The sequence below is a fragment of the Gadus morhua genome, chromosome 13 (assembly GCF_902167405.1).
Source record: "Gadus morhua chromosome 13, gadMor3.0, whole genome shotgun sequence".
Taxonomy (NCBI): Eukaryota; Metazoa; Chordata; class Actinopteri; order Gadiformes; family Gadidae; genus Gadus; species Gadus morhua.
The window spans coordinates 9,612,718-9,637,853 of NC_044060.1; the positions used below are offsets into that span (position 1 = coordinate 9,612,718).

At 42.1% G+C, this 25,136-nt stretch overlaps 3 protein-coding genes across 6 annotated transcripts in view; all 3 read left to right on the forward strand.

The window, feature by feature from the left end:
• Positions 1–11,380, forward strand: part of matn4 (matrilin 4) — a 17,706-nt gene extending 6,326 nt beyond the window's left edge. The window contains exons 3-17 of one of the 4 annotated variants that reach the window (XM_030373716.1): positions 678–853; positions 1,107–1,265; positions 1,640–1,871; positions 2,471–2,593; positions 2,753–2,878; positions 3,026–3,148; positions 5,105–5,227; positions 5,995–6,117; positions 6,874–6,996; positions 7,262–7,359; positions 7,822–7,953; positions 8,366–8,549; positions 8,910–9,062; positions 9,433–9,537; positions 9,915–11,380. In XM_030373716.1, coding sequence (XP_030229576.1) covers positions 678–853; positions 1,107–1,265; positions 1,640–1,871; positions 2,471–2,593; positions 2,753–2,878; positions 3,026–3,148; positions 5,105–5,227; positions 5,995–6,117; positions 6,874–6,996; positions 7,262–7,359; positions 7,822–7,953; positions 8,366–8,549; positions 8,910–9,062; positions 9,433–9,537; positions 9,915–9,973 — 2,039 coding nt within the window. In that variant the 3' untranslated portion in view covers positions 9,974–11,380. The remainder of the gene's footprint in view (positions 1–677; positions 854–1,106; positions 1,266–1,639; positions 1,872–2,470; positions 2,594–2,752; positions 2,879–3,025; positions 3,149–5,104; positions 5,228–5,994; positions 6,118–6,873; positions 6,997–7,261; positions 7,360–7,821; positions 7,954–8,365; positions 8,550–8,909; positions 9,063–9,432; positions 9,538–9,914) is intronic. The other 3 variants (XM_030373718.1, XM_030373717.1, XM_030373721.1) reach the window with 3 other exon arrangements.
• Positions 11,381–14,901: 3,521 nt separating this feature from the next.
• Positions 14,902–16,954, forward strand: LOC115557516 (odorant receptor 131-2-like). Its single transcript, XM_030375390.1, has 2 exons — positions 14,902–15,308; positions 15,944–16,954. Exons 1-2 carry the CDS (start codon positions 15,138–15,140, stop codon positions 16,715–16,717), a joined length of 945 nt encoding a protein of 314 aa, XP_030231250.1. The 5' UTR covers positions 14,902–15,137; the 3' UTR covers positions 16,718–16,954.
• A 3,870-nt stretch (positions 16,955–20,824) lies between these two features.
• On the forward strand, positions 20,825–23,594 carry LOC115557555 (odorant receptor 131-2-like). Its single transcript, XM_030375439.1, has 2 exons — positions 20,825–20,974; positions 22,267–23,594. Exons 1-2 carry the CDS (start codon positions 20,825–20,827, stop codon positions 23,038–23,040), a joined length of 924 nt encoding a protein of 307 aa, XP_030231299.1. The 3' UTR covers positions 23,041–23,594.
• Positions 23,595–25,136: the final 1,542 nt, after the last annotated feature.

The following is a 25,136-nucleotide window of genomic DNA, read 5'->3' on the forward strand; positions in this document are numbered from 1 at the left end:
GTGTGGGGGGGGGGGGGGTCAAGAGAGGGGGCGGAAAGGGGTTGTCAGAAAGAGTGAGAGCGATGGAAAGAGAGACCAAGAGAGAGGATGAAGGGAGTGGGTGAGAGAGAGCAAGATCGATGAGATAAGGGGACAGTGTATAAATATGTTGCTGTAGTGTTGTTTGATGTGAGTCCCTGGGCAGCAGAGGAGAGCCGGGGCTATCGGCAGGAACAGTTGCAGTGTTCCCAGGGCTGGGGTGGACTCTGGGGACTCACTGATATCCTGCTCAGTACACAGTAGCTGCCTCAGTCACCGACGAAGCAGGAGTGGAAAAGCCCAACTCTGCGTGGACACCCACCCACACACAAAGACTCTGTTCCAGGCCCATGTCTTTAACACAAGATGAGTTAAAGCAGGATGAGAAAACTTAGGTTAACTTATGGTTAGTTGAGGTGAGTTGAGATGAGTGAAGATGAGTTAGAGGAGAAATTAGTTCAGCTGGAATGAGCGGGATAAACGGACGATACCTAATACTACTAAATTGTAATGAAATGCTTGGGGCCTAAGATGGTTAAATGCAGACAATGAATTTACCCATGAGGATAATTAAATAAGTAATATTAAAATTAGAACTACATATTGTGCCCGTATCTTTAACTCTATTAATTCCCTGGTGTGTGTATATGCGTGCACAGCTCCAGAGCAGAAGTGTAAGTCCGGCCCGGTGGACCTGGTCTTCATCATCGACAGCTCTCGCAGCGTTCGTCCTCACGAGTTTGAGACCATGAGGAAGTTCATGATCGACATCCTGGACACGCTGGACATCGGGGCCGACGCCACTCGGGTCGGGGTCATCCAGTACTCCAGCCAGGTGGGTCTCCGACAGCCTGGGTTTCCTCTCTAGGTTTCTCCCCATTGGGGTTGAGGAGTTGTTCCTGGTCCTTTCAGAGGGGTAAGCATTAGGGGGCGCCGTTGAATAATGTGGCATGGGAAGCCATTTGAGACTGGGACTGTGATCTTTGAGAGCTTTGGCAATAGTTCTGAGATGAGTCGAGCTCTCACACCGAAACACTCAACAGCGTGCTCCTATTAGAAACCTTAAATCAGCCGTTTTTCTCTTGCAGGTCCTCAATGAGTTCTCCCTGAAGACCCACTTCAAGACGGAGGCCATGGTGAAGGGCATCAACGAGATCATTCCTCTGGCCCAGGGCACCATGACCGGCCTGGCCATCAAGTACACCATGAATGTAGCCTTCACCCCTGAGGCAGGGGACCGGCCCAAGGTACCTCATCATGACACCTGACAACTGAATGAACATGTACAGTCGCATTTTAGAAATCGTTCCTTTTAGAAAAAAGGTTGTGCAGCACTTTGTATGCTTTGATTGTTCCAGGCCTTTTTACTTTTGTTATATCACCAACAGTGATGGTAGTGGTTGGATTGTTATGCCTGCTGGCTATTTCAGAAACAATTTGTCCTTTGTTTACATAAAATATAGTCCATAATAAGCAATTATTTGAGACATACATAATATTTGTGGTGAAATCTGCAAGTGCAAGTCCAAGTCTCTTCAGGGCGGGCTAGGGTCTGGTCCTGGGTGGGTCCTACCAAAGGAGTCCCAGAGCCTCCCAGTACCTCGGTGGTTTTGCTCCCCAGGTGCCCAACGTGGCGGTGATCGTGACGGACGGACGGCCCCAGGACCGCGTGGCGGAGGTGGCCGCCGAGGCTCGGGAGAAGGGCATCGAGATCTACGCCGTGGGCGTGGCCAGAGCAGACATGACATCACTCAGGGCCATGGCGTCCCCGCCGTTTGAAGACCACGTGTTCCTGGTGGAGTCCTTCGACCTCATCCACCAGTTCGGACTCCAGTTCCAGGACAAGCTGTGCGGTAAAGCACACACTTTAAGGCCCAATCCCATTTCTACCCCTTACCCCTTCCCCTTACCCCTCCCCCTTGTTTTGAAGGGGTAAAGGGAAGGGGTAAGGGGAAGAGGTAGAAATGGGATTGGGCCTAACAATAGTTATAGAGATGAAATGGAACAATTTCTTTTAATATTTTTCATGAACTTCATTTGGGCCAATAGAAGCAGCAGTGGATTTTTATTTTTATTTTTTTAATATATATGTATCGTTTAGTCTCTGCAAAAGTGAACATACAAACAAGATTAACAAGACTACATGAACTAGGCTGATGAAACTATCGATGCATATGAAACCTCGCCATAACTTTGTTGGGTTACATTAAAATGGATTCATTGGGTTACAATGGTAGTCGACTCGCCATGGTGATGATGATGATGATGATGTCAGTGATGGTGATGATGATGGTATGGTGGTGATAATGGTAGGGATGGTGAGGATGGAAGTGACGGTGTTGATGTTGAGGATGATAGTGATGGCGCTGCCGCTGAATGTGGTGATGTTGGTAATGGTAGTGAGAGTGATGATGGTGGTAGGGATGCTAATGATGGTTTGTGTGTGTTTCAGGCCTAGACATGTGTGCAGAGTCTGACCACGGCTGTGAACACATATGTGAGAGTTCTCCAGGCTCCTACCACTGCCTCTGTCTGCCCGGCTACACACTGAACACAGATGGCAAGACCTGCTCAGGTAACACACACACGCATACACACACACACAGAGACACTCCAAGCAGAGTTACAAATTACAGGAAATATGACAGCTGTTCTGTGTATACACACCAGCACATCCCTAAGACCAGTGTGAATGTGTGTGTGTGTGTGTGTGTCTGTGTGTTTGTGTCTGCAGCTATAGATCTATGTGCGCAGGGGAAACATGACTGTGAGCAGGTGTGTATCAGCTCCCCTGGCTCCTTCACCTGTGACTGCAACAAAGGATACACACTTAACGCAGAAGACAAGAAGACCTGCACCAGTGAGTACACACATGCTAAGCCCCCCCCCCCCCCCCACACATGCACACACAACAACATCAATTTTTCCCCAGAAAAAGTGTTTTTTAAAGCAAGGTTAAGGTGTTGTGGAATGTTAAAGGGTTTCCCCTGTGTCCTGTCCCTCCCAGTGATCGATTACTGCTCCTTCGGGAACCACAGCTGTGACCACCAGTGTGTGAGCATTCTTAATGGGTACCACTGCAAGTGTAACCTTGGATACCATCTCCATGACGATGGCAAGAAATGCCAGCGTAAGTTACACACAACACACTTGCGCACACACAACCACACATTCACACAGAAACACACAGAAACACACACACACACACACACACACACACACACACACACACACACACACACACACACACACACACACACACACACACACACACACCACACACACACACATTCACAAACACACAGCATGTACAAACATGGTAAAAGAAAAACCTCATCCAACAGGTGTGCACACTCTGAAGCAGGTAGACACGCCCCATGTCCCAGGTAGAAAGGGATAGATCACCCCCCCACACACACCTGATCAGCTAGTCACGTCTGCTTTAACAGGTAGACACGTCTTCATGTTCCAAGTAAATACAGGTAGAGACACCCCCTGTTCCAGGTAGATACAGGTAGACTTGAGGGTAAGTAGGCTCCACACCAGGTAGATACAGGTAGACCTGAGGGTAAGTAGGCCCCACACCAGGTAGATACAGGTAGACCTGAGGGTAAGTAGGCCCCACACCAGGTAGATACAGGTAGACTTGAGGGTAAGTAGGCCCCACACCAGGTAGATACAGGTAGACTTGAGGGTAAGTAGGCCCCACACCAGGTAGATACAGGTAGACTTGTAGGGTAAGTAGGCTCCACACCAGGTAGATACAGGTAGACTTGTAGGGTAAGTAGGCCCCACACCAGGTAGATACAGGTAGACTTGAGGGTAAGTAGGCCCCACACCAGGTAGTTACAGGTAGACTTGTAGGGTAAGTAGGCCCCACACCAGGTAGATACAGGTAGACTTGTAGGGTAAGTAGGCTCTACACCAGGTAGGCAGGTAGGGTAAGTAGGCCCCACACCAGTTAGATACAGGTAGACTTGTAGAGTAAGTAAGCCCTACACCAGGTAGATACAGGTAGACTTGTAGAGTAAGTAGGCCCTACACCAGGTAGATACAGGTAGACTTGTAGAGTAAGTAGGCCCTACACCAGGTAGATACAGGTAGACTTGTAGAGTAAGTAGGCTCTACACCAGGTAGGCAGGTAACGTAAGTAGGCTCTACATCAGGTAGACACCAGGTGGTCACCAGGTAGATACGTAGTCTACCGGCGATGGGTTTACGACCTGCTCAGCCCCAGTAGGAGGTCTGGTTGACCCAGATACCACAGGGCGTCCCTGGAGGAGAGAGTATGGAGGAATGTTGGGTTTTCCAGCTGCTCAAACATCTGCTTCACAACTTCAAGAGGAACACGGACCCTCATTTAAACACACAAGGATACACAGTGGTGCACACAAACAATCACGCACCCACCCACGCACACACACCCACACCCACACACACATTTAATTGCGCTATCAGGCTATTAAACGCCAACAGTCCTTTGAAATTTATTTTACATTATTAAAGATATTCTTATTTCAATGCTTTATGTGATTTACCACTGCTCGTTGTTTCCTTGTATTAATCCATGTATGTTTATCTGTTGACTCTGAAATATTGCTTTGCCTGTTTGTATGTGTGTAAGTGTGTATCGAATGCAAAAAAACACAAACAAACTTGTTTCATCACAGATACATTGCATTAAACAGATGCTCACTGGCATGTTGCTACATGTGCGCACACAAACATGCATGTGTTCCTACGGACTTGGGACTTATATGCTTTTAACATGATTTAATATGTTTCGTATTATAGATCATATTAATGTTATAATTGTGTTTGTGTTTGTTTATGTGTATGTGTGTGTTTTTGTGTTTGTTTGTATGTGTGTATGTATGTATGTGTGTATATATATGTTCTTGTTTGTGTGTTTGTGTGTGTGTGTAAATATATATGTATCTGCTTGTGTGTGTGTTTGTGTGTGTGTGTGTGTGTGTGTGTGTGTGTGTGTATGTGTGTGTGTGTGTGTGTGTGAGTGTGTGTGTGTGTGTGTGTGTGTGTGTGTGTGTGTGTGTGTGTGTGTGTGTGTGTGTGTGTGTGTGTGTAGCTATAGATCTGTGTGCGCAGGGGAAGCATGAGTGTGAGCAGGTGTGTGTCAGTGCGCCGGGGGTCTACACCTGCGACTGCAACAAAGGATACACACTCAACGCAGACAAGAAGACCTGCACACGTCAGTCAGGCACACACACACACACACACACACACACACACACACACACACACACACACACACACACACACACACACACACACACACACACACACACACATAAATATATACATTTATATATTTACACATACACATAGGAGTAGCATTTGAAATCACGGAATCACATTCAGTTAATCAGAAGATTTACAAACGGTTGGACGCCTTACGACACAAGTAACTCTCTGCCAGGCTGCTGACACTACTAGCCTCCTATCTGGTAGCTCTCTAATACTTAGCTATCTGCTACCTAGAGCTCTGCTACCAAGCTATCTGCTAGCTCGCTTTCAGCTAGCTCACTCCAACCTAGCTTATTGTTACCTACCTATCTGAGTGCTACCTAGCTATCTGGTGTCTGCTACCTAGCTCCTGTCTCTGGGATACAAGCCGACCCCTCAGAATAGGCTGGGGTTCTGGTTTTGAACCCCAATGTCCACAGTCTACCTGGAAGCATCTCTTAGGAGATCACCCATGTTCCCTAATGACACATAGTGAATAGTAGTAGTCACCTGTTTGTGTGTCTTTGTGTGTAATTGTGTGTGTGTGTTTGTGTGTGTGTGTGTTTTTGTGTATGTGTTTGTGTATGTCTGCGTGTGTTGATAAATGTTCTTGTTTGGTGTGTGTGTGTATATGTGTGTAAATATATTATGGCTGTGTGTTTATGTCTGTGTGTGTGTGTGTGTGTGTGTGTGTGTGTGTGTGTGTGTGTGTGTGTGTGTGTGCGTGTGTAGCTATAGATCTGTGTGCGCAGGGGAAGCATGAGTGTGAGCAGGTGTGTGTCAGTGCGCCGGGGGTCTACACCTGCGACTGCAACAAAGGATACACACTCAACGCAGACAAGAAGACCTGCACACGTCAGTCAGGCACACACACACACACACACACACACACACACACACACACACACACACACACACACACACACACACACACACACACACACACACACTACATCTACAAACAACACACACACACACACACACACACACACACACACACACACACACACACACACACACACACACACACACACACACACACACAAACACACACACACACACACACACACACACACACACACACACAGACACACACACACACACTCACACACTACATATACACACAATACATATATCAATATATAAACAAACACACATACACATTAGAGTAACATCTGAAATGCTTTATCGGAATCACAATAATTTAATCAGAAGACTTAATAATGCTTGGACACCTTTGACCCAAGTAACACTCTGACAAAGTCTTACAAGTAAAACTAACTGCCAGGCTGCTGACATGTCACAATACCTATCTTTATTACAACCATCCATACACATTCATATCTAAATATCTAAATATATATTATTTTAAAATGTATCATATATTCTAAAATGTTAGTGGATTATGGCATATTTTTGTGTTTTCTAGTATGTCCTAGCATGTGGTAGCATGTTACAGTGCATATCCTAGAGGATACTAGCAACTTGTGCTTCCAAGCTCATTCCACAATGTCCTACCATGTTGTAGCACACCCTACCGTGTTGTAGCATAATCCTCCCTTGGTTTAGCCTGTCCTAGGATCTCCTAACTTGTCCTGTGCTGTGTTGCAGACATGGACCTGTGTAATTCGGTGGAACATGGCTGTGATTTCCAGTGTGTCAGCACTCCAGGGTCGTTCTACTGCATCTGCCCCGAGGGGCAGTTGCTACAGGACAACGGGAAGAGCTGTGGAAGTACGCATCGCTCCAATTAAACCCAAATCATTAGTATTTTCGCTTGTATTCTATGACTATGACTAGTATCTTTGGGTACCTTGAAAAGTGTGATACAAATATAATTATATAAATAATAATACGACGTAATTATAACTATATAATTATATAGTAGTAGCAGCATTATTACTACTCATTACTCATGCCTAATAAAATGAACTACTCTGACATTATCTCCACTTTATCCTCTTAATACTTGGTACTTTATGAAATGCTCCTCTCGCAGCCTGTAAGTCGGCTAACATCGACCTGGTCTTCCTTATCGACGGCTCCAAGAGTGTTCGGCCCCAGAACTTTGAACTGGTCAAGAAATTTGTCAACCAGGTCAGAGGATTTGGGATTTCTATTTAATAATGTCAATAACATGATAATATAGCAATATAATGAAAAGACATTTCCCTATACTAAACTGGGATATCTAGTTGTAGAAGCTCCGAACATGATTGGGACCTCCTTGGTAATGTTATATAGAAGAATATTGTTACATATTCTAGGAGCTAAGGTGTCCACAGCCTACCATTACCCCCTACCTGCTCCTTAATGACCTGTCTCTGTACTGTCTAACCCCTACCTGCTCCTTAATGACCTGTCTCTGTACTGTCTAACCCCTACCTGCTCCTTAATGACCTGTCTCTGTACTGTCTAACCCCTACCTGCTCCTAAATGACCTGTCTCTGTACTGTCTAACCCCTACCTGCTCCTCAATGACCTGTCTCTGTACTGTCTAACCCCTACCTGCTCCTCGATGACCTGTCTCTCTGCTGTCTAACCCCTACCTGCTTCCAGGTGGTGGATTCCCTAGACGTGTCTGCCCAGGGAACCCGGGTGGGTCTGGTCCAGTACTCCAGCCGCGTCCGGACAGAGTTCCCCCTCAACATGTACCACACCGCAGAGGACATCAAAGCTGCTGTCATGAAGGTACACAGACACAGACACACACACACACAGACACACACACACAGACACGCACGCACGCACGCACGCACGCACGCACGCACGCACGCACGCACGCACGCACGCACACACACACACACACACACACACACACACACACACACACACACACACACACACACACACACACACACACACACACACACACACACACACTTACACACAGAAAACCGTAATGTATTAGTAACAGTATAAGGTCTCATAGTGCATTTATAACAATAAAAATATCAACAGGAAAGACTATAAGGCCAAGGGCCACGTTTAGAATGAAATAACATAGATAGATACTGGATATATTTACAAGGGGTAGAGTACATGCAGAATGGCACTATCACAAGCCTATATATTCACAATATTAATATTATATTTACAACAGGTAGATTACATGGAAAAGGGCACCATGACGGGTCTGGCTCTCAAGCACATGCTGGAGAACAGTTTCTCCGAGGCAGAGGGGGCTCGGCCGGCTGCCAGGAACATCCCTCGCATTGGCTTGGTGTTCACCGACGGACGCTCCCAGGACGACATCACTGAGTGGGCCAAGCTGACCAAGGAGGCTGGTAAAGGCGCCACCTAGTGGCCCACACTAGACCTGACATGCACTCTACTGAAAGGAGGCCTATTAGTCTAACATTTACACTTTCCTGTAACTGTGAAAAACTTTTTGACTACACATTGTACATTTTGAGATAGCTATTGTTTTTATTTATTACGAACTTTTTTTTACTATTATCTAGTATCTTATATTTTTATTTTATTGAATTTTACTTGAGTTGGAAGTTCTCTGGTGGTCTTTTAAATATGACGCGCATTCAACTGACAGCATTCTATCTCGTCGTTCAAACTTATGCTTAACTTAAACCCTTCTAAATGCCTTTTCATCCTATTGCTTTTGCATCTGCATATTTGTGTGTGTGCAGGTCTCACCATGTATGCGGTGGGTGTAGGCAAGGCGGTGGAGGATGAGCTTAGTGAGATTGCCTCGGATCCCGTGGAGAAATATTTCTACTACACCACAGACTTCTCCGCCATCAACACCATTGCAGAAAACCTCAAACTCAACGTCTGCCCAGGTCAGCAGAGAACAGCAGACGGGCTAATAGATTACAGTCGATTAGAGTGGACTAGAGTACAGTAAACATTAGAGTGCAGTAGAATATGCATAAAAGTAGATCAGAGTGAACTTCTGTGCAGATGAAACGAGAGTACAGTACAGGAGAACAGAACAGAGTACAGTAGAAACTAGATTAGAAACAAGAATGTAGCACAGTAGAGAGTCACAGTGAAGCAATATTATTATTCCAGGTCTGTTGAACTTTTCCCAAGCCGGCTTGTTGTTTGCTGCCATCTGCTGACAAGTTCTGGCAATACAACGTATATTATTATTTATCTTAATGAAGCTCTCTCTCCTCTCACTCCTTCTCCCACTTCCCCTCTCCCCAGCGGAGAGTCAGGGTGAGATCGAAGTAAAGGACCCATGTGCCTGTGAGAGCTTGGTGGAGTTCCAGCAGGCCACAATGAGCTCAATGGAGCAGCTGACACAAAAACATATCCTTCCAAATAAAAACCCTAATGATAAAAACATCCCAAGATAAAAGCCTCACAGGGGGAAGCCTTTGCATGCCTCACAAACGAATAGAGACCTTTTAACATGGGAACCCAAAAGGGTTTCAGGCAAAAGGGTAACGGTAAAGCACAGTTAACAGTTTCTTCACACAAATAAAAGAGTAATCTTGTACAACTAGCTGAGGGGCACTCTTCTTTACTATAGCATAGCTGCGGGGGACTTGTTTTACTGCAGTGGAGCTGGTAGGCCTGTTTTACTGTATCCGAGCAGGTAGGTATTTTTTACTGTAGCAGAGCTGGTAGGCCTGTTTTACTGTATCAAGTTTATGAATATGATATATTTCCTTAACTGTCACTACTGGCTGCCATGACGACACGCCTTGGGGACCTGGAGAACCAGCTGCTGTCCAGGAAGTGAACAGGAAACACCACTGCGGTCAAACAGGAAGTTCCAACTCCATAAAGGAAGTGGCTACAGAGGTAGACTAGGTAGTGGAGGATGAGGGAAAATCAACATCTCAATGTAGAACATCCAACATACCCCTTCAACATTTACTTTCATTAACAAGCTATCTTGTTTCTATGTAAACATCAAGTAAAGAAATACACATTCAGTCTTAACATTTCTACAGTCATGACTTCCTACAGAAACGACCTATGTCGACGTTTGATGTATACTTATTTGAATACCAGAAAGATACATATGTTCAGCTCTTGATAGGCTGCATGACATGATTATATATTATATATGTATAACATGTATGTGACATGTGTTGTAATAAGTTTTCTGTGTATGTTAGAATGTTTAGCATGAGGGTTGTGGAAATTAACTCCAAAACACCATTGTATCTCGATAACTTCTGTCCCATAACCATCTTGACCCTTGGTTGATTCTATTTATACTTGATTGATTTTGCTACCTTTTGTTAAATATGATGTATTTATAGGAGATTTTGATACAAGTTGTGTTTGAGAGTACTTCACTGGAAAGTTCTTGTCCTAGTCTTACCTTTGAACGTACTACTAGTATTATACATTTGTGAAGTGCTAACGTCAGTTTGATACTGCCGACACTAAAGGAACAAAAACTCACCAACACCTATAGCTAATAGATTCAGGTCAACCGCAAGCAGCCAACAGCTCGACAGCTTCAAGTGCTCAGAGTGTAAAAAAATTCTTGTGGTTTCCCCTCAGAGGATGGTTTAAATGAGTGACTTGTGATGACTTATGCCAAATAAGTATTTTGGAGGTGATCATTACCTTTATGTTAGTATTGGATAGGAGTTATTTCCCAATACAGAGGACAGTCTTGAGGTCTGTCTGAGCAGTGAAAGGAAGACTGATGGAAATAAATGGAGAGGCAATCTCAGGTTGTCAATTTGGTGAACATATCAGGGCATTTTGTTTGGCTGAAGCAAACGACCAACTAATTCAAACTCTGTGCTGTAAGAAGTGTTTTAGAGATTATGCGCTGAATCATTTAGTATAGCAAATGACCATCGTAATATTCGTTTTGATAGCATTTATCCATCGTACCATTGGCTTTGATAGCATATTACCATTGTAGCATTAGCTTTGCTAACATACTACCAATACCAAGCAACCAACACATCTGTCTCTGTTAATTAGCCGTTAGCCTCTGCTGGCCTTAAATCACTACCCGGGATCTGTGGTTCTTCGAAGACAAAATTAATTATATTTCATAAGGAATGTATTTTAAATGAGGTCACAGGGGCTTTGTTTTTTTTATTTTACCTTTTGTATATTTCATAATAAGCCTTGTTTTGTCTCTGGACAGCACAAAGGAAATAAATATTTGGAAAAATAAAAAACGTAATTTCATTTTTCTTTCTGGCTAAAGATTGCTTAGTCCAGAGAGTTGCAGCTACTCTGGATTCTGTTCAACACCAGCAAAGTACAATGACATAAAGCCTTTAGGTTATTGTGGGAAACTTCTAAACAGTGAAATCATTTGAAAATAGTGATGATCTCAACAGAGTTCAAACTGAGCATTTAAAGTTTGTAGAGAGGTTTACAGAAAAGACCAGAGGAGAAGGGGGCTCATCTAACCCCACAGCAACCTTCAGACCCCACCTCTCTAGACTGCAGCACAAAACCCTCTCCATAGGGACATCCTAACTTCCACGGATGCAAAGAGAAGTTAAGTACAAGAGAAAAATGAATGACTTCTGTTATAAAAAAAATATTTTCAAAGTAGAATAATTGAAAAAGTTAAAGCGTTAAAAAAATGTGATTCCATGCTAAAATGAACATTTTAAAAGTGGAATGTCAAGGTGATTTTGAGAGGAGTAGGGTTCCAAAATGTGTAGAGAATAAGAAAGAAAGAAAGAATAAAACCTAAGAATAACACCTTATGAGAACATATTGCTTATTTTACCGCACAAAATAATTGATGGGTCCAGGTCCAAAAGAAAGATCACTGGGGGATCACGGCCTCAAACGTTTTCAAAAGTTTCACTGGTAAAGTTGTAAACGTGTTTTTCGTAGAAACCTGCAGTGATGAAAGCAACCTTCTTGATATCATCATGTTGTGTTGCTCGCCTTCTAAAGTTCAGGACTCTAGAAATAAACAGGAAACTTCCATCTCAACTGCTGTTGTTCAACTGCTGTTGTTCAACAGCTGTTACTTAGGACTGGCGTTGTAAAGATCACCTCCGTAGAGAGCGGGCCGGTTTGAAAATAGACAGGTTCTTAATGAGCGTGACCTTTACCACGCATGATCTCTACAGACAGATCTCGTCAGACAGGAGCTGAAGACTGCTGCAGAGGGCTGATTCATTATGATGATAATAATAACACCCTAGGGAGTGTTTGTTATAATATGATGACAATATTACCTAATGTATACTGTAGAGAATGGGTTTGGACTCAGAGGGCAAAGTTATCAAAGTTTAACTTACGATGCAAAGTGCTAACTTTTTTTAATCAAAATGCATATTTGTAGTGTTATATCCATTATAATTAAGAGTACTAAACATTGAGCACTTAACATGCAGGGTTGGCGTTCCCAAACATTTTCATGCTGTGGCCACCTGAATATTTTGCCCAGGCCAGGACCCTCAAAATACAGTGTAAAATGAGCACTAAGTACCCTTGTCAGAGAAAATTGGTGATTACGATTTCATTAGAGGAAAGTGTTCTTCAATACAATATCGCTTTTTTGCTTTTTAACATTCCCTTGATAAAATCAAAGAGGCATGGCATGTAGACATGTATTTATGTTCTTTTTGTAATATGTAGTATTCTGAGCATGTAAGGGAACAACACATGATATAGCACTGCATGCTTAAGTACATAATCAGTGTACTTCATAGGATACTGCAAGCTAGGTTTCCAAATGGAAGCTTGACCGACATACATTATACACTTTTCTCTGGGAGGAATTCATGGGCAGTTGAGAAGCAATACACTGACTATAACCCAGATGATGAAATAAGACCTCTCCATGGCATCAGTGATTGTGAAAACATCTACCACATAAAGCATGATTTCCTGAGGCTTGGAAAACAAACAGAGCAATCCCCCTGGGCCTCCTCTCCCAACAGCCAGAAGGCCAAGACCTGAGATAATAAGGCTAATTATCTCACCACAGTAGCCTCCCAGTCTTGCTAATCAATACCAGGTAAAACGAGCAGTGAACTGCTCGTTTACGCCAGAGAGAGAGAGAGAGAGAGAGAGAGAGAGAGAGAGAGAGAGAGAGAGAGAGAGAGAGAGAGAGAACATAAGAGCATTCTTGTGACACATGCAAGCCTACATATGTGTGTGTTCTCTAATGAGCTTCTGGGGAGCATATTGACCTCTTTACTCGTGATGCTTATTTAGGACCCAGGGAGCCCTCTTGTTTCCCCTCCTGTAATCACTCTGAGGATCATGGGAAAGGTCACCTAGTGTATAGTGACCTTTGTTGTGGGACAATACCACAGCCTGTTGCCCCCCCCCACACACACACCCCAGTGCCACGTCCCCCAGGTAGAGCTAGCCTTGAAGAATGATGTAATGATGAAAGTAATAATGAAAGTAGGATAATATTCATCATCATCATCATCATCATCATCATCATCATCATCATCATCATCTTCATCATCATCATCATCATTTACTTTATTTAACAGAACTTTTGTTTGCAGAGCACACTGCACATAAAAGTCAAGCATTACATTAACTAAATAGATTTACACTTATATTGAACTTCAACCATTCAAGTCAGCACCACAATTCAAAACACATTTTATCTATCTCGATGGTTGCAGATGAGAAACCGAATTCTGACAGAAATTACATTTTGAGAGAAATTACTTTAGAAGCCAAACTGGGTAATAGGGTTCGGGTCGGTTTTCGCCTTATTTAATTGAAATTCTGTGACATTCAGGATTTGACATCCTCAAGAGTCTAGGGTTAAGAGGTTAGAACAGTAGTGAAGGTAAACCCTCGCTTATACGTCACTTCCTTCCTTTCCCTGGAAAAACCGTCACTGTTCAAATGCAATAGTAATCAACCATCTGTTTTGCCAACCAATAGAATCAGGGAAGGTCTAAATTATTATTTATTTAAATTAAATGACAACACAATTGTTCTTAACTTGACAATTAAAAGGATTCAACATGCATATGTATGAATGGAAGATTTCTGTAATTGCTCTTATGGATCCAGTTTGCAAGTGGTGAATTTATGCCAGGGCAATCTATTTTATGTGGATTCATTCAAATGCGTAATTATAATGGTGCTGTAGATGAACCAACTGAAACCCTGTCCTTACATTGTAGATGTTAAATCATTGTAGCTGCTGTCTTCTTATGAGGAAGGTCCAATTTATGAGCATCCAAGGGTTTTGCCCTACACATTTCCAACTAGTAAACTCAAAATGTTCTGATATCTTAACCGTATTCCTCAATGATTAAAGTTAGATTATGTCCCATAGGTACTCCTTGTTGACACCATTTGGTGCCATCCCACGTACCGTCCTACAATATATATCTCTTGAATCAAAGCTGGCACGCTCCCTTGTATCATGTAAGCAGGCCCTGGTATCATTGTATTACTGGTAGGCCAGGCACCTTTCTCCTACCATACACAAATACGACACATCCGATCTCAAAACGGGGCTATTCACATAGCGGTTGGAGAAGATATTTGTCTTGATTTAATTTATGTACAAACCATTCTGGTTCACAGCCCTTATTTTAGGTAATCCTACTGTCCATGCATTTATGTTCAGGATCAAAATTTTTTTTTCAGCAAGTAACATTCTTTATTTATGTGATTGTAAATGCTATATTTGTTTGTTTGTTTTTAGACTTTTTTGTCTGCAATTGATTATAAGTCAATGCAATAATTCCGGAATCTGAACCTTTGATTCGAGAAATAGTCTTGATTTTCATTTGACAAACCGGGGCAATTAGGAGGGCTACGAAAGGATTAAGTGCACATTCTTAAATTACTATCGTTTATTGATGTAAAACAAAGATGATCGCTAAATCTGCCTTTGTTCAAAGTGAGAAATTTTATTTGGAATATAACTTCAAATATCTTGAAGGTATCAATGTTTTGTATGGTTGAATTTGATGACATTGTTCCTTCTAGAGATGAATCAGACCTCTTCCAACATCACGCTGGGGGCCTCACAGAGGGACTCCTTCTCCAAAGCTGTGACCAAGAACGTCATTGTGGTGGCTCTGGGAGTCACTGTCATTTACCTCAATGCCAGCCTGATCCACACCTTCCACAAACAGCAGGTCTCCTGCTCCTCCCACAAGCAAATGCTTGCATTAATATGACTTATAATAAGTATAGATCAGGGGTCGGCAACCCTAGGCACAAGTGCCACCACTGGCACGTGGCAGCATAATCATTGGCACACTTAAAATATATACAAAAAAAAAAGAAAACTTTATTCTGTTTTGGGCATTTCCTCCCAGTACAGATATGTTTAAATGAACTCATTTAAACATATCTGTACTGGGAGGAAATTCCCAAAACAGAATAAAGTTTTCTGAAAGCAGTGTTCTAAAATGGGATCAATTAATAGTATGTAGACTAAACCTATGTTGTGAGTAATAGAGAAGAAAATATTTAAAATATTGTTGCAAGTGGCCTGCATGCATCGCCTTCACATGGTTTTGCAAAGCTTTACATGTCTTAGTTATGATGTGGATGGTTCCAACATTCTCCTATATTCTCGTTTTTTACATTTCTCACATTGCATATATGTTTTTGAATGAGTTTCTGAAAGTGGTGTTTTAAGATGGGACAGTGGCCTTCCTTTTTTGCCATGATCTAAAACTCCCTCCCCTATATTGGTTTCATCATTGCACAACCTTTGACCCTTAAACCTTTTCCCAATCCTTTTCTGCTTTCTGTGCTTTCTCAGATCTTCAACACCAATCCCCGCTACATCCTCTTCATCCACATGGTCATCAATGACACAGTCCAGCTGACCCTCACCATCCTCCTCTTCCTTATCGGCTACACCCTCTACCACATCAACGTCTGCCTGTGCAGCTTCATCACCCTGCTGGCTCTGTTCACCACTGAAAACACACCGCTCAACCTCTCCTGCATGGCCCTAGAGTGCTACGTGGCAGTGTGTCGCCCGCTGCACCACGCCCGCGTCTGCACCGTGCGGAGAACCTACCTCTTCATCGGTCTGATCTGGGCCATCAGTATGCTCTCCGTCCTCCCGGACCTGTTTGTCGCCCTGGCCACCGAGCCAGTGGCGTTCTTTAGCAAGGATGTCTTCTGTCTTAGGGAGATAGTGTTCCGCAACCCTCACATCATCCTCAAGAGGGATACCTGGTACGTGTTGCTGCTGGTCGTCATTTGGCTGACCCTGCTCTACACGTACTTCCGCATCCTGTTCACCGCCCGAGCCGCCAGCGCGGACGCAAAGAAGGCCCGAAACACCATCCTGCTTCACGGCTTCCAGCTGCTGCTGTGCATGTTGATATACGTGGACCCGTTGCTGAAAACGCTTCTGAAATACTGGTTCCCCAATAGTTTGACGGACTCATTGTTCGCGTGCTACATCATCATCAGCATTTTGCCACGGTCCATCAGCCCCATGGTGTACGGCCTGCGAGACAAGACCTTCAGGATGTACCTGAAGAAACACCTCTTGTGCAGCTTGACGTTGGTGACGGTGTAATCGAAACCCTTATAGACTATCTACTGCGTCAAATGTGGTGGTATTCTGGACCCACAAGGTGCCAGGGCCCTGGCCTGTGTGCACTACCCACTAGACCCATGTTGGGGGTTTCAAATTCAATCGTTATGATTGAAAAATGTTCAATGGTTTTATCCTTTTGTCATGAAATCAGTTAGGTAGTGGATGAAAGTGATAAACTCTGCTAACCAGAGAGACATTAAACCCAAGCTTGGTAGCACTGGTTGGTTTTATTTATTTCTCAGAAATACATTTTTCGAAATGCATTGAAAAAATGCATTTTATTGAAATAAATTTAATTTTCTTTCCATTTAATCTTTCTAAGATTGAAAATATATGTTTTTCAGAGTGCTAATCCCAGCGAATTTTTTTACCAATACTAAGTGCTAAGTAAGGAGCATCTTCCAAGGAGATGTTTCTGTCGCTTACAGCAAAAGGCCTCCACTAACTAAGCTAATCATCTCCACAGAAGTCTCCCAGCAGGGAGAGAAAGAGAGAGAGAGAGAGAGAGAGAGAGAGAGAGAGAGAGAGAGAGAGAGAGAGAGAGAGAGAAAGAGAGAGAGAGAGAGAGAGAGAGAGAGAGAGAGAGAGAGAAAGAGAGAGAGAGAGAGAGAGAATTTACAAGCATCATGTTTATCAGGCAACATGTACACCTACACATGCGTTTTCTAACGAGCTACACATGTTTGTGTTCTCATACAAGCTACCTGGGAGAATATTGACTTTTAATCATGAAGCTTGTTGAGGACCCAGGTTGCCCCTTGTGTTCCACCTCCTGGACACAGTCTCAGGATCACTGGAAAGGTCATGTAGTCCCTCGTCCCCCATCAAGGGAACTTGCTCTGGATGATGTAATGCAAATAATAATTATAATAATCAATATTGTCATAATTAACATTATTTGAACAGCCCTTTTGTTTCCAAACTCTGCAGGCAATATTACAAATTAAGTATAACATATTGAATATAATGATAGAAATAAAAAGTAAATTATGATATATGATAATAAATTATACAACTGGAATTTCATCATTTTAGGGGCAAGGCCACTTGTCCTTTTGTTGTACCATTTTTGGGGCCACATAATGAAATGAGACAAGGGAAAGTTTTGAGGTATTTTCAAACTTTCCTCAACATCAAAACACGGTAACACTTTATATTAAGGTACACATATTAATCATTAGTGGCATGCATATGAGTAGCATATCAGCTCTTTATCAGTCATTATAAAGCACTTATTAATGCCTTATTCTGCATGACCATATTAAATTAGTCATAATTATTGCTTATTGATAGTAAGTAAGCAACTTGGTGCATTATGATATCTTTGCATTGAGGATTTTTACGCAAGTTCGAGGGTCCAAGTCCCTGTTAATACCATTTTATGAAACTGTGTTGGAGTCAGTACTCTCCTAAACTGGGGTCTGCACGGGATGGCGATACTGAGAGGAACAGGAAAGACAGAATCAACTGGATAGCGAGGGTTAGGTCTAGGCTATGCTGGGTTTGATTAGCCAGGCTTATTTCCATCATGGATAACACCTCTCACTCTCTGCATGACTGTGGAGGCCTTGGATCTAGCAGTAACATACTGCTAAACTCATGGTGCAAGAAGGAAGCTGGGGATAAAGTCAAGCAGACAGTGACGGGTTGTTTCGATTATTATGATTAGAAGGGTTGTGACGCAAAACCTCACATCATTTGTCTAACCTTTGCAATCAGCTTTATTCCACACACAAAAGATAAACTTACCCACCAGAAGTAACATGCTTTAATAAACACTAGACACATGGCACCTGGACCCTGTCCTGAGTGCAATACCATCCATATCGTTGGTTCTCAAAGTGCGGCCCGTGGGCCAATGGCGGCCCGCAGAAACATTCATGGTGGTCCGCAATGACATACAGATGTAAGTTATAAAAAAAAAAATAATAATAATAAATATACATATATATATATATTTATAATATTAATTTAAACAAAAATAAATAACCATAAAGAGAAAAGTCTACTCTCTCTAGCTTTCAATTAAATCCTTTTACATTTGTTAGTTTTAATCCGACTGTACATTACTTTGAAAGGATGAACCACAGTTTCGTGATTTAGACCTCACTTGACCTCACTCCCAGAGGTCCACGGTGCAATGTTTTTTTTCACCACTGGGATGCTGACGACGTTTCCCGCCTATTTTTTTGGCTTTGGCTGCCCTCAGTCAAATTTTGGGTTACTAAATTGGCCCTCAGCTGTCAAAACTTTGAGAACCCCTGATATCAAACAGGTCATGTCGGTAGGGGGTTATTAATACAAATCGTATGCAAATACAAATCCTTTTACATGTAACATTTTCTCAAAGTTTTATACTATTGAAGTCATGAAGATCATGGAGTCAGGAAATCTATGCGTTTAATCAGACCAGGTGTACACCTATACTAATAGTTATGGGGAATTAGGGAATGAACTCTAAAAGCATACACTCAAACATACGCAAGCACACAATTTAAATATGCATACCTGCCCACCATATATGAAACAACTTGCTAAGCAGAGACATCGACAAACACTTCATTGGCCTTGGTAGCACTTGTTTGGTTTAATCAACCTCATTACTTAGGTTCAGGGTGACATTTGTCAAAAAACCAGAGGGGGCATGATTTTTCATTTTTTTTCATCGTGACAAAATCGGCAATGAACAGGCATAATTGTTTTTGTTGAGTTAATGGTAGGCCCTATTAGCCTACATTTCGAACAGTTGAACATTCATTTTTAATGCAAACTAAAAAGACATGAAACATTACATTTTCCAAAAAGAAAAACAATTCAGAGGGGGGGGGGGGGGGTGATCCCTTCCATCCCCCCCGAACAAATCGCACCCTGCTTATGTTTGGAAATGCATTGGCCTTTTTCTAGACATGTAAATGGTCATTTTATTGAGTTAGAGTTTTCTGTCCAGTTCAGTTTCATGTTGTGTTATGTTGTGTTGTGTTTTTATATGTTAGTTTCAGTTTGAGATTAAAGATAGTGGTTTGTTTCTAATCATTATCCAAATACACAGCATAATGGTACAATATTTTCAGATTACTCGTGTGCTCAGTTTTGGATAGGCTGAATCGTGAGCACGGGAGATGAATGCTTCTGTGAGTAATGAGGAAAAGCAGTCGTGGTACCGCAAAGCCTTCATCAAAAACCTGACTGTTGTTCTCCTCGGGATCTTTATGAACTACGTCCACGCCAGCATGGTGCATAATGCCTTCCATTGATAAGAGGTAAGCACTCTGTTAAAATGACCTCCAGATGAAAAAAAACCACTTTCCTGAGGAAGGTCCAATTCATGAGCATCCAAGGGTTTTGTCCTGCGCATTTCCAACTAGTAAACTCTAAATGTTCTGATATCTTAACAGTATTCCTCAATGTTTAAACTTAGATTATGTCCCATAGGTACTCCTTGTTGACACCATTTGGTGCCATCCCATGTACCGTCCTACCATATATAAATCTTGAATCAAAGCTGGCACGCTCCCTTGTATCATGTAAACAGACCCTGGTATCATTGTATTACTGGTAGGCCAGGCACCTTTCTCCTACCATACACAAATACGACACATCCAATCTCAAAACGGGGCTATTCACATAGCGGTTGGAGAAGATATTTGTCTTGATTTAATTTATGTACAAACCATTCTGGTTCACAGCCCTTATTTTAGGTAATCCTACTGTACGTGCATTTATGTTCTGGATCAGAAAATAATTTTCAGTAAGTAACATTCTTTATTTATGTGATTGTAAATGCTATATTTTTTTGTTTGTTTTTATACTTTTTTGTCTGCAAGTGATTATTAGTGAATGCAATAATTCCGCAATCTGAACGTTTTATTCGAGAAATAGTCTTGATTTGCATTTGACAAACCGGGGCAATTAGGAGGGCTACGAAAGGATTAAGTGCACATTCTTAAATGTACTATTGTTTATTGATGTGAAACAAAGATCATCGCTAAATCTGCCTTTGTTGAAAGTGAGAAATTTTATTTCGAATATATTTGAAGGTATCAATGTTTTGTATGGTTGAATTTGATGACATTGTTCGTTCTAGGGATGAATCAGACCTCTTCAAACATCACGCTGGGGGCCTCACAGAGGGACTCCTTCTCCAAAGCTGTGACCAAGAACGTCATTGTGGTGGCTCTGGGAGTCACTGTCATTTACCTCAATGCCAGCCTGATCCACACCTTCCACAAACAGCAGGTCTCCTGCTCCTCCCACCAGCATTTTTTTTAATGCATATATTTTATATGACTTATAATCAGTATAGATCAGGGGTCGGCAACCCTAGGCACACGTGCCACCACTGGCACGTGGCAGCAAAATCATTGGCACACTTAAAAAATATATATATATATAAAAAAAAATAAACTTTCTTTTTTTTCACATAATTCGCATTACTGCTGATTTTTTTTTGCACTTTATTCTGTTTTGGGCATTTCTTCCCAGTGCAGATATGTTTAAATGAGTTACTGAAAGCAGTGTTCTGAAATGGGATCAATTAATAGTATGTAGCCTAAACCTATGTTGTGAGTAATAGAGAAGAAAATATTTAAAATATTGTTGCAAGTGGCCTGCATGCATCGCCTTCACATGGTTTTGCAAAGCTTTACATGTCTTAAAGTTTTGATGTGAATGGTTCCAACATTCTCATATATTCTCGTTTTTTACATTTCTCACATTGCAAATATGTTTTTTGAATGAGTTTCTGAAAGTGGTGTTTTAAAATGGGACATATGTAATTAAAATTTGTAATCCCATGTTGCAAATATAACAACAACAAAAAACACATTATACGATTCCAGGTCTTCTGCAAATAATTTTGGTCGCTGTGTCATAATTCAGCTTAATATTTAATATATTGTTGCTTAAGGTCATTAACGGGAAAATTTCAAACTGGCACTGCATGTTGAAAAGGTTGCTGACCCTTGGTATATATGACTTGTAGTACCGAGAACATATCCACGGTACCATTGATGTGACTGGGGTGAAACAAACTTTTAGTTTACATGTACAGTGACTCAGTATATGACCTCCTTGTTGTGATCCCGCATAGATTCAGACCAGCGTTCTTATCTCTCTTTCAACCCCATTTCCTCTGCCTGTATGTCTGTATTTAATGAAATGTCTATGATCTAGGTTACACTTAGCCATATACATTACACAAGGTTACACACAAATATGGCCATTGCCTTAGGATCCTCAAAATAATCAAGACTACTGTAAAGCAGACATATTCTACTCTGAGAAAAGCATGCACTTTCTTGTTTCATTTATCATCGTTATTCAATTTATTTCTGATACATTTTTCTGATTTAAAAGCTTCATTGCAACACTCTCCTTTGCTGCGGCCATCATTTTTTTAATCGGGCTGACTCTGGCCTTCCTTTTTTGCCATGATCTAAAACTCCCTCCCCTATATTGGTTTCATCATTGCACAACCTTTGACCATTAAACCTTTTCCCAATCCTTTTCTGCTTTCTGTGCTTTCTCAGATCTTCAACACCAATCCCCGCTACATCCTCTTCATCCACATGGTCATCAATGACACAGTCCAGCTGACCCTCACCATCCTCCTCTTCCTGCTCAGCTACACCCTATACCACATCAACGTCTGCCTGTGCAGCTTCATCATCCTGCTGGCTCTGTTCACCACTGAAAACACACCGCTCAACCTCTCCTGCATGGCCCTAGAGTGCTACGTGGCAGTGTGTCGCCCGCTGCACCACGCCCGAATCTGCACCGTGCGGAGAACCTACCTCTTCATCGGTCTGATCTGGGCCACCAGCACCCTCTCCATCCTCCCGGACCTGTTTGTCGCCCTGGCTACCGAGCCCGTGGCGTTCTTTAGCACAGATGTCTTCTGTGTGAGGGAGACAGTGTTCCGTAGCCCTCACATCATCCTCAAGAGGGACGCCTGGTACGTGTTGCTGCTGGTCGTCATTTGGCTGACCCTGCTCTACACGTACTTCCGCATCCTGTTCACCGCCCGAGCCGCCAGCGCGGACGCAAAGAAGGCCCGAAACACCATCCTGCTTCACGGCTTCCAGCTGCTGCTGTGCATGTTGATATACGTGGACCCGTTGCTGAAAACGCTTCTGAAATACTGGTTCCCCAATAGTTTGACGGACTCATTGTTCGCGTGCTACATCATCATCAGCATTTTGCCACGGTCCATCAGCCCCATGGTGTACGGCCTGCGAGACAAGACCTTCAGGATGTACCTGAAGAAACACCTCTTGTGCAGCTTGACGTTGGTGACGGTGTAATCGAAACCCTTATAGACTATCTACTGCGTCAAATGTGGTGGTATTCTGGACCCACAAGGTGCCAGGGCCCTGGCCTGTGTGCACTACCCACTAGACCCATGTTGGGGGTTTCAAATTCAATCGTTATGATTGAAAAATGTTCAATGGTTTTATCCTTTTGTCATGAAATCAGTTAGGTAGTGGATGAAAGTGATAAACTCTGCTAACCAGAGAGACATTAAACCCAAGCTTGGTAGCACTGGTTGGTTTTATTTATTTCTCAGAAATACATTTTTCGAAATGCATTGAAAAAATGCATTTTATTGAAATAAATTTAATTTTCTTTCCATTTAATCTTTCTATGACTGAAAATATATGTTTTTCAGAGTGCTAATCCCAGCAAATTTTTTTACCAATACTAAGTGCTAAGTAAGGAGCATCTTCCAAGGAGATGTTTCTGTCGCTTACAGCAAAAGGCCTCCACTAACTAAGCTAATTATCTCCACAGAAGTCTCCCAGCAGGGAGAGAAAGAGAGAGAGAGAGAGAGAGAGAGAGAGAGAGAGAGAGAGAGAGAGAGAGAGAGAGAGAGAGAGAGAGAGAGAGAGAGAAAGAGAGAGAGAGAGAGAGAATTTACAAGCATCATGTTTATCGGGCAACATGTACACCTACACATGCGTTTTCTAACGAGCTACACATGTTTGTGTTCTCATACAAGCTACCTGGGAGCATATTGACTTTTAATCATGAAGCTTGTTGAGGACCCAGGTTGCCCCTTGTGTTCCACCTCCTGGACTCAGTCTCAGGATCACTGGAAAGGTCATGTAGTCCCTCGTCCCCCATCAAGGGAACTTGCTCTGGATGATGTAATGCAAATAATAATTATAATAATCAATATTGTCATAATTAACATCATTTGAACAGCCCTTTTGTTTCCAAACTCTGCAGGCAATATTACAAGTTAAGTATAACATATTGAATATAATGATAGAAATAAAAAGTAAATTATGATATATGATAATAAATTATACAACTGGAATTTCATCATTTTAGGGGCAAGGCCACTTGTCCTTTTGTTGTACCATTTTTTGGGCCACATAATGAAATGAGACAAGGGAAAGTTTTGAGGTATTTTCAAACTTTCCTCAACATCAAAACACGGTAACACTTTATATTAAGGTACACATATTAATCATTAGTGGCATGCATATGAGTAGCATATCAGCTCTTTATCAGTCATTATAAAGCACTTATTAATGCCTTATTCTGCATGACCATATTAAATTAGTCATAATTATTGCTTATTGATAGTAAGTAAGCAACTTGGTGCATTATGATATCTTTGCATTGAGGATTTTTACGCAAGTTCGAGGGTCCAAGACCCTGTTAATACCATTTTATGAAACTGTGTTGGAGTCAGTACTCTCCTAAACTGGGGTCTGCACGGGATGGCGATACTGAGAGGAACAGGAAAGACAGAATCAACTGGATAGCGAGGGTTAGGTCTAGGCTATGCTGGGTTTGATTAGCCAGGCTTATTTCCATCATGGATAACACCTCTCACTCTCTGCATGACTGTGGAGGCCTTGGATCTAGCAGTAACATACTGCTAAACTCATGGTGCAAGAAGGAAGCTGGGGATAAAGTCAAGCAGACAGTGACGGGTTGTTTCGATTATCATGATTAGAAGGGTTGTGACGCAAAACCTCACATCATTTGTCTAACCTTTGCAATCAGCTTTATTCCACACACAAAAGATAAACTTACCCACCAGAAGTAACATGCTTTAATAAACACTAGACACATGGCACCTGGACCCTGTCCTGAGTGCAATACCATCCATATCGTTGGTTCTCAAAGTGCGGCCCGTGGGCCAATGGCGGCCCGCAGAAACATTCATGGTGGTCCGCAATGACATACAGATGTAAGTTATAAAAAATAATAATAATAATAATAAATATACATATATATATATATTTATAATATTAATTTAAACAAAAATAAATAACCATAAAGAGAAAAGTCTACTCTCTCTAGCTTTCAATTAAATCCTTTTACATTTGTTAGTTTTAATCCGACTGTACATTACTTTGAAAGGATGAACCACAGTTTCGTGATT

Bases quoted from the DNA above. Each gene is read 5' to 3' on its own strand.
- LOC115557516 (XM_030375390.1), top strand. From the start codon at position 15,138: ATGACATTGTTCCTTCTAGAGATGAATCAGACCTCTTCCAACATCACG. The intron at 15,309-15,943 runs GTCTCCTGCTCC...GTGCTTTCTCAG, and splicing joins ACACCTTCCACAAACAGCAG to ATCTTCAACACCAATCCCCG.
- LOC115557555 (XM_030375439.1), top strand. From the start codon at position 20,825: ATGAATCAGACCTCTTCAAACATCACGCTGGGGGCCTCACAGAGGGAC. The intron at 20,975-22,266 runs GTCTCCTGCTCC...GTGCTTTCTCAG, and splicing joins ACACCTTCCACAAACAGCAG to ATCTTCAACACCAATCCCCG.